This window comes from Propithecus coquereli, unplaced genomic scaffold, assembly GCF_000956105.1.
Source record: "Propithecus coquereli isolate 6110/MARCELLA unplaced genomic scaffold, Pcoq_1.0 Scaffold316, whole genome shotgun sequence".
NCBI lineage: Eukaryota > Metazoa > Chordata > Mammalia > Primates > Indriidae > Propithecus > Propithecus coquereli.
Window position 1 is genome coordinate 386,737 of NW_012148797.1, and position 9,399 is coordinate 396,135.

Consider the following 9,399-nt stretch of genomic DNA (forward strand, 5'->3'; position numbering starts at 1 on the left):
TTTACTCCATGTAAATTATAGCACAACAAGCAAACCAACAAAACAAAATATAGGAAACTGAAGTGGATAGTGTAACACCACCCTAAATAAGTATTTTTCTTTTCACAGTAAAAACAAAGCAGAACATCTTTTATAATCTTACATCAGAATTTGGCTAATATGAAGAAATTTTGTTCTATTATAAAGTAGAAGAATTAAGAAAATTATTTCAGGTATTCTTACTGTGGTCACAATCTTATGTTATTGAAGACTTGTGAGTCCTAATACAGACACAAAAGAGTACAGTTAACTTAGTAGTTAGTGGCAAATAACCTAGTTTCTAAATTACCTTGACCTTCTCTGTTTTTCTTCTTTCTATGTTGGCTACTCATTGTTATATAGAAGATAAGAACTGGGAATCAGAAAAATGTAATACGGCTTTAAATTTCAGGTTTAAGAAAGAAGTAAAAAACAGAAGAAGAAGAAGAAGAAGAAAATAAAGAAAATACAATAGGGGGCTCAACCTCACTCTGTCTGTACTTTGGGGATTAGATATTTATTTTTCCATGTTTTTGCTGGAAGGGGAAAATCAATATTCAATAACTTGAGTGAAAAATTAGTCTTGCAGCCTTTTCAACCCTTTTTAGTATTTTCAAATTTTCAAGACATCTAAGGAAATGAACAAATCACTGTTTCGTTCCTGATGAATTTGAGTGTTTCTAATTTCATACACAAGGAGACTCCTCTACTGGAATGACACTTCTGTACTTGTATCTTTAGTTCTACGACTTTCTCTCAGGAGAGTCGGTGGTTAGGGCTTTGGGGTCAAATCCTAGTTTTGCTAATTCTTAGCTGTGTGGCCTTGAACAAGTTAAGTCTCAGTTTCCTTGTGTGTAAAATGGTGTAATAATACCTTTGTCATTAGAGATGGGGCAGGATTAAACTGAGACAATGTGTATTAGGCATCAACACCACGAGTCTATCTCAAGTTACCAGGTACTCTAAAGAAACCCTCGTTGTTGTGTAGATCATGCCACATTTCGTGTTTTGCCTTCTTAGGCTATTGCAGAGGGCAGTGGCCGGATAAGGGCAGAATCTTACCCTGATAGCAGCACTCTGGTCATTGATGTCGCTGAAAGAGATGACTCTGGTGTTTACCACATAAATCTGAAAAATGAAGCAGGAGAAGCACATGCGAGCATCAAGATTAAAGTTGTGGGTAAGTCCTCTAGGTAAACACACTTCCGTAATCAAGCCGACATGTCTAGACTCAGAGCAGGCTTTGCCAGCTCTTGGTTGTCTCAGCTTCTCTGTGCTACTAACAAAAGAAACACACAGTACAGCTATGTTTTATAAATCACCTTCTCTCTTTTTCTACCTATGCCACTTCTTTTCTTTTCTTTCCTTCTCTTTTTTTCCCTTTTCCTTTCCTTCCTTTCTCTTTCCTTTTCTTCTTTTTTCTTGTCTGGAGGAATTCTCATTGGAGGAATGAGTAGCTAAGATCAGCCATTTGGGCTCCAAAGTTGTATTCCCTTTTGGTGCCCTGTAAAACACCACTGAAACACAATCGCTAACTAATTTCACACATTATAATCTTTATAAAGGAGTAAGATCTGCCTTGATCCTTAGACAATTATCTAAGCACATTTTTCCTAAGCCTGAAACTGAGTAGAACTGAGTGTAGCAGATTTTTAGTGTTCCGAGGTCTCATGATCTCCTCTTCTCACTTTAGTTTTCCCTTAAATGATGTATTTCAAGCTGACCAAAAACTACAGTCACTTTATCAGACATTGAACTATATATTTACAAGGCATAGTGACTCGCCATGTCTGAATTGGATTTCCACCAGTCAACATCTTGAATCTTCCAAGTGACGTGAAATTTATAATAATTAGTCCTTGATTCAGTTCTGCTGGCAGTTCACTTTGTAGTTAACAATAACAACCACCACCACCACAACCACATCTGGCATTTAGACAATAATTTCTTAGCTATCATTTTCAAGGTAAAGAACAAGAGTCTTAGGTTCCATGGAGCGTTTATTCTATAATGTTGTGATGCAAATTTAAGGGATTTGGAGATGTCATTATGTTTATTTTTACTGGGCTCACCTTCCCTTATCTCATATTGAGCATGACTTTTTGCCCAAATTAGTTGCTAAGTGCATTCCAGTGAACAGGGAAAAGCACTTAGAAATCACAGTTTCTATATTATTTATCACCAAAAACCATATTTTTATTAACACTTTTCTTTGCACTCTCTTATTTTATTTTATTTCATCCAATTTTTCTGTCTGCTACAGACATCCCTGATCCTCCAGTGGCTCCAAAAGTGACAGAGGTGGGAGATGACTGGTGCATCATGAACTGGGAGCCTCCTGTCTACGATGGAGGGTCTCCAATCTTGGGTAACTACATGTTGGTCAGCCTGTGTACCTGCCAGTCTTTATGTGTATTAGTACAAAGTACATTTAAAAATACTGTATTTAGGAGAAAACCTATACTGTGACTTTAAATATCCATTCAAATCGAAATATGTGTATTTTGGTATGCTCTGTGCTTACTTGGAGATATGAATAGCTCTTATGAATATCACCTGATTGCCTGTTCTCTCTTTCTGCTTGACATTTACAATCAATATCTAATTTTGAAATACCTACAAGCCTGACTTCCACTGCTCTAGTCAGTGAATGTCTAATTCCATAGGGTTAACTCTATGAAGAAATTTCTTTTAAAGTTAAATGCTTAGAAGAATTTGCTTCTGTGATAGCACAAGAATTTTTCCCCTGGGTAATAATGAGACACACAAAATGGTTGTTTCCTCCTTCTTGTCTTCCTTGCTGGGACTCAGAACCAACCCTATTGGCTCTGACTGTATTGCTCACCTATAGCAACTGTCTAACTTGCCATAGCCTACATATCTGCTATCCATTTTTTTCCTCATTCTAGTACAATTTTAACTTCTTTTTTAGTCCTGTTATTTTGTTTTTGTCTATATTTTATGATGTTAATACTTGTATTCCCTTATTCTCTATAATCTTTCTCAAACTGGTGAAGTAAGGTGGGTTAAAAATACATACGTGTTTGACCATTTCACTTAGAGTGCTGAGAAAATACCAGGTTTTAAGGATTTCTAATATCTGACAAAGTTTAATTTTGGAGACCAAAGAAAACCCTCAGTTTTTATTTCGTGTACCTGCAGGTTACTTTATTGAAAGGAAAAAGAAACAAAGCTCCAGGTGGATGAGGCTGAATTTTGAACTCTGCAAGGATACAACTTTTGAGCCCAAGAAGATGATTGAAGGTGTGGCGTACGAGGTCCGCATCTTTGCGGTCAATGCTGTCGGCGTCTCCAAGCCCAGTATGCCCTCCAAGCCTTTTGTTCCTTTGGGTGAGTCAAGAGAGATGTTCTTTGTTATTGCTCCAGGTTATAACTGCTTTCCTTCTGACCTCTAACTGGAACAGTCCCAGAGGCTTCTTAGAGCGTTGGATGGGCAGGGGGTTGGAAGTAGTTGGGGCAATTTTCTGTCTAAGAAATTAAAAAGCAACTTTGGTGGAAGTTGAATATCTTCAAAATATAGGCCCTTGAATTCATTACCAGAATTCCAGTGACAGCTGTGGGTGGCTCCAGTTGCCACTCCCCACTGAAAACATGTAGCTGAGTACATTAACACATGACTACTCTCAATTTGTCCTTGTGAGGGTATAACCCAGCATCTTGGTGTAAACATTACAACTAAAACAAATGGAGATCAGTTCTTCATTTCTGAAGGACAGCATTGAAAAAAAAAATTGAGATCAGTTCAATAAACCACACTTGGAAACCAGTTTCTTTTCTTTATAATCACGTCTTAAATGTTATCTGTTGAACCAAAAAAAGTCAGTTCAGTGAAGGCAAAGAAACAGGAGATGAGATGTCTCCACTATTTTCTGGTAGGGAGGTATTTTTTCAATAGAAAGATTTAGTGCAAGAGTTTGTACTTGAAAGTTAGAGAGTTATAGGAAATTTACTCTAGATCATTAGATTATGAACTTTGACTTCTTCAACTTCCTTAGGTCTCCCAGCCTCCCACACTAACCTCCCAAACTGGAGGAAATGCCTGGTAGCATTTCCAAAATTCTCATGTTTATCAGATCTTCGCCTTGCACACAACCATGCTCATGAGTCTCAGTTGAATTTTATTAAGATGTAGGGCTTCTGTGTCTATTTTTATTTATATCCCAGTTCATTTTATCGTGGTTCCTGTGCCATAACTCTGTAGTTAATAGTTTCTTCTTTTTCTGTCTTTTTTATCTTTAAGCTGTAACCAGCCCTCCTACTCTTCTGACTGTTGACTCTGTCACTGACACAACTGTCACCATGAAGTGGCGGCCCCCAGACCAGATTGGTGCAGCAGGTTTAGATGGCTATGTGCTAGAGTATTGCTTTGAAGGAAGTAAGTACAACTAGCAGATAAAATGAATACTGTCATCAATAGGTGAGATATGCCCCCCTTTCTTTTGTCTCTCTTTCTTGGGAACTCATCTCCTTCCTACTGAAAACAAGATCAAGCCAAATATCATCCTTCTGAGATGTGTAAAAATTTAGCACTTCTTTAGTACTTGATGCTAATAAATTGACATCTCAAAAATATCCTGGCTAAGCTGCCAGATTGTGCAACACGATTGAACTAAGACATAGGAAGAAGGGGCTCTGAAAAAACTTCAGGGACTACCACTTCTTCAACTGGTGGAATTGAATTGTACCCCTGCAAAATAAAAGTCTAGACAAGATGAAGCCAATTGGAAATTCTAAAACCTATGCTGAGCAGAACTTAGCTATCAAAAGAACTGCCTGTTATGGGTATAATGACAGACTACATATTTGGCTATCTGGTGATCATCTCCTGCCTTCTTAAAGGAAAAGAAAAATGCAGAAGAAGAATTAAAAACAGCTCTTAGTTTTAAAGGAAGCAGCATTAAATCCCAGAGGGTATAAGAAATAGATTCAACATGTAGCAGTCATTTATCTTAGGGCTTGGATATATAAAAATTTAATCACTTAAATTTAGGAGGGGAAGAGGAACAAGGCCCAAAAAACAAAAAAATCACTGATAGAAATAATAGAAGAATAACTGACATGAGAAAATACGTGCCAGAGTATACCTAAAAACCAAAAAAAAAAAAAAAGTGAAATTCACCAAAAATCCTGCTGTGTTTCTTGGTTTCCCATTTGCCATGACTAGAAGGGGATGACAGTTGAAAATGGCTGAATAAAACTGCCCCTGCTCTGGACTTAGGCTCCGTTCTAGAGGATGGTAGGTAAACAATCCACAGGGAAGCTTGTCCATATTCCACAAACAGTAGCCCAAGACTTAGCATCTAAAGAAAACTCTTTGGACCCCAAACTTTAGCATGGATCCTCCAAGTGAAGGAAGGAAGGAGATGACAGAGCACATTTGGGAAATCAGGAACACAAATGTGCCTCCCCCGGAGAAAAACCACTATGGAGAAGAAACTTCTTGTGAAGAGAAAACTACTGAAAAAGAAATCCCAGACCCCTGGAGTGGAGCAGCCATGGAAATGATTGTCGCTGGTGTGGAGGGAAGAAGAGGAGAGGGGGCATCCTGCTGTCACTCAATTCCTTTGACACACACTCCATTCACCGAATCCTATGTTTGAATTTTTCCTGGGTTTAAAAAGCCACCCGTGGAAACATTATAAGAAAGTTCCCAGGGTTAGCCCAGCAAGGGAGGCGGGGTGGTGTCACTAACGCAACAAGTAAGTCCTTGAGCACTTCAGAATATGCTTTATTCCTATTCTGTTTTTCCCCTGATTTAAAAAAAAAATCTTGAGCACTCCTCTTTGTTTTTATATTGCCCAGCCAGCAGAATTTCCCAATCTTGTATGTGATGTGGCTGCTGAACACAAACCTTTTGTGTATGTATGAAACAGAGCAAATTCTTTACTCTTTTCTTTCTGATAGGTTTAAAAAGTAAGAAGATACAGCAAAATGATAGATGGCTGTCATTTTGATGTTACCCACCTTAGATAAAATACAATGAAGTGTATTTTACATAATTTTGCGTGTGGTCTGTGTAGATACATATGTATATCTGTGTATACATATGTATATGTACACAGTCATTTCTTATGTATATTTTGTCACATAACGTTTTGGAATTAGCTTTCTATGGAAGTTCTCTCATAACGTGTATATCTTTCTTCTTGTAGTCTTTTCTTATTTTCTTTATGTGGCTGCCTATTCTTCATTCTCTTTTAATGGCTGTTGTCCTCTAGACTAATTTTCTGTAGTGTTTAATGCTTTGAGATATGTCAGGTTTTATTCTGTAAGAGACTTCTTTCTTTTATAAGATCGTGTGTTGTTTTGGACTCTGCCTTTCTCTTGTTTTTGGTTTTTTTTTAATGCCTGAAACACTTCACTCTTCCTTTTTTTTCTTCCTCCACTCTAGTTCTTTCTTTCCTTTCTTAAAAATTCTCCTCACGTTGTTAAATAACTTACATATTCCTTCCCCATCCCCAGGGACACCGTTTTCTTTCTCTTTGTTTTCCTCCATTAAAGTAGTTGAAATGTGAAGAGATGGGCTGTCTTTTTTCCTCTCTCATCTTGTTTCGTCCTGTTGTCTCTTGAAACTTTCTCTTTTACTAGTTTTTCACTCTTTTGTACATGTTTTCTCAGTCTCCTATTTTCATGTTCTCATCAATTGTCTCTTGACTATGCAAACACCAACATTATAGTTCCCAAACAGACCATTCACTTAAAGATGTATCTCTCTTTCAAAATCACTGGTAATTTTTATCCTCCGCGTACCCTCCCAGCTGCCAGGATATTTTGACTTCCTGCCACGTCTCTTGATATTCCCAGTAGGGTTGGATCAAGAGAGAGGCAAAGGTTCCAAGGGGCCAGAAGTCCTGTCCCCACTCCCCTGCTTCTCTCCTGACACCAATAAAGTCATCATCCCAAACCAGTGGGGCATGCCCAAGACCACCCTGTGAGCCACCCGTGTGAAATGTAGGGACCAGGGAAGGCTCCATTTGTTTTCTTGTCACAGAGTTCATTGTCATGGCAACCAGGGCTGCCTCTTGAGCTGCTGGGGCAGCCACCATTTCCACTCAGAACTTGAGCCCTTTTATGGGATCTGTATCTTAAAAAAATAATAATAATAAAAGAACAAGAACTTGAGCCCTGGTAAGAAAGGGCTGCCCTTATCACCAGTGCCCGCACTTCCGGACTTTGATGAGGGTGCCCCACTGTGGAAGCACCCTGTCCCCTGGGGACCTGAGAGGACCCTCCCAGGCTGGAGTGGCAGGGACAGGAACAAGGATAGACTGTTCATTGTACGTGGCTCCCTTGAGGATTCTAGGACCTCCACACCTCTGTTTTCTTCAGGATCTTGCTTGTTCTTCTCTGTCTCTTCTTCTCACAGCTGGAGGTGCCCCAGCCTCCTTCTCCTCCTCTTTTCTTCTCTTTTCTTTTCCCTCCTCTTCTCTGTGGCGGCTGCCTCAGGACCAAAACCATGGTCTGCGCAGAGCAGGCCGTGCCTCCCCTGAGGAACCCTCTAACACATTTGGTCTCTTCTCTCACTGCTCTGAAGACAAATTTCTTTGCACACTTTGCATACTTTACTAACAGAGAATGCTGACTGCTGATACGATACTCTTCTGGTGTGAAAGTGGGTGTCTTTAATTAATTTTAATGACGGATTCTCAAAGGTACATCAGCAAAACAGTCTGATGAAAATGGGGAGGCTGCGTATGATCTACCAGGTAAAGTATTCTGTGACACTCTCGAACTTTCTTACAATAGGATAACGTTTCTGGGAATGTTCCATGAACAGGCATGAAGTATGTCCACCACACACACACACACACACAAAGCCCTGAGAGCTGGGGTGGGGTGGGGTAGGGGTGGACAATGACTTAATAATGTGGGATCCTAGCCTTCTTTTGTCCTATGGGCATAACGTTCCTAACTTTTAGAAGCTGAAATATTTGTAAGCCCTAGATGCTGAGTTTAAGTTCTCTTGATGTTGTAGAAAAAGCTACCAAAAACTAAAAAATAAAATTAAGGAAAAAAAAAACTAGATTTTTGGCTGAGGGGATAGAATTTTACCAATTTCTTTTAAGGTATCAGCTTGTGAGCTGTGTTTTCTTTTTGTGGATGTAAATTTCTATTCTTTCTTCATGAATGTGAATTAATATGATCAGATTATACTGATTATGCAGATTAGTGTCTCACAATAACGAACCAGCCGAGATAAAATAGAGAGATTATATGGACTATACAGGTCAATATTTCTGATTCATAAAAATAGAATTTTCTTGTTTTTCTGAACTTTAATGTAGATAGATGGTTAGATACCATGATTACATCAATCATTATAAAACCAAATTGGAATAAAACTGCTGCAAAATTCTTGGGGACAGTTACTATTATTCAGGATACTTTAATCCTGAATAAGAGGTTTTCCAGAATTGGTAGAACCTGACAGTTTATTTTTCCCGTTGTTTATGTTAGCCATTTGAGGCCATTTTTGATTTAAATATGTGAAACATGCTCACCCAGGTCGTGTGAGTGCAGACCAAAGTCATAATCTCTCTGAGTTTAGTTATGAGCAAAATACTAATTTGGAGTTGACTATAATACTTAGCATGACTTCTGTCACTAAAGACTGTTCCTCCTCCTTATCTTTTTCTTTTATGGACTTTAGCTGAGGACTGGATAGTTGCGAACACAGAGCTGATCGACAAGACGAAGTTCACCATCACAGGTCTGCCGACGGATGCCAAGATCTTTGTGCGCGTGAAGGCTATCAACGCGGCGGGGGCCAGCGAGCCCAAGTACTACTCTCAGCCCATTCTCGTGAAGGAAATCATTGGTAGGTGGCGAGGCTTTCAAGATTTAGGTTCCATTTTACATTGTTGGCTTTTTTTTTTTTAACCCCTTTCTTTCTCAAAATCTCCTAGTTTGTTGTAACTCCTTTGATATTTTATTAATGCTTTCTAGGAGTTGGAAATTAACAAAACAGCTCTCTTCTGGCAGAGTGGGAGGTCACCTTCGTGTTTATAACTTGGTACTCTGAGGACCAGTTAGTTAACTTCACCAGGTTCCAGGAGCCAGCTCCTGCCTGGGCTGCCTGTTCGCACTGGAGTGTGTGTGTTAACGCAGCAGTGCGTACAATCCCTGCCGCGGCAACGTGCCTCCAATGCGTCTGCAAGGTCAAAACCGTCTTCGTAATAATAGGCGTATATTATTTGCCCCTTGCAATGTTTTGATATCTGCACTGATGGTGTAAAAGTGAAAGCGAGTAAAACTGCTGGTACTTTAGTGTGAACCAGATCAGTGCCACCAAACCGTGTTAGCTGTCCCTGTCTTCCTCGCCCCCATGCACTCACAGTCAAAATAAAAGGACCAGTTTTG

The 9,399-nt window shown here is 39.2% G+C and overlaps 1 protein-coding gene across 1 annotated transcript in view; it reads left to right on the forward strand.

The window, feature by feature from the left end:
- Positions 1-9,399, forward strand: part of MYBPC1 (myosin binding protein C, slow type) — a 104,080-nt gene that overhangs the window by 63,495 nt on the left and 31,186 nt on the right. Inside the window, exons 16-22 of the mRNA XM_012650243.1 lie at positions 1,039-1,198; positions 2,282-2,386; positions 3,181-3,369; positions 4,280-4,414; positions 7,692-7,745; positions 8,690-8,857; positions 8,946-9,052. Of these exons, the coding sequence (XP_012505697.1) occupies positions 1,039-1,198; positions 2,282-2,386; positions 3,181-3,369; positions 4,280-4,414; positions 7,692-7,745; positions 8,690-8,857; positions 8,946-9,052 (918 nt within the window). The remainder of the gene's footprint in view (positions 1-1,038; positions 1,199-2,281; positions 2,387-3,180; positions 3,370-4,279; positions 4,415-7,691; positions 7,746-8,689; positions 8,858-8,945; positions 9,053-9,399) is intronic.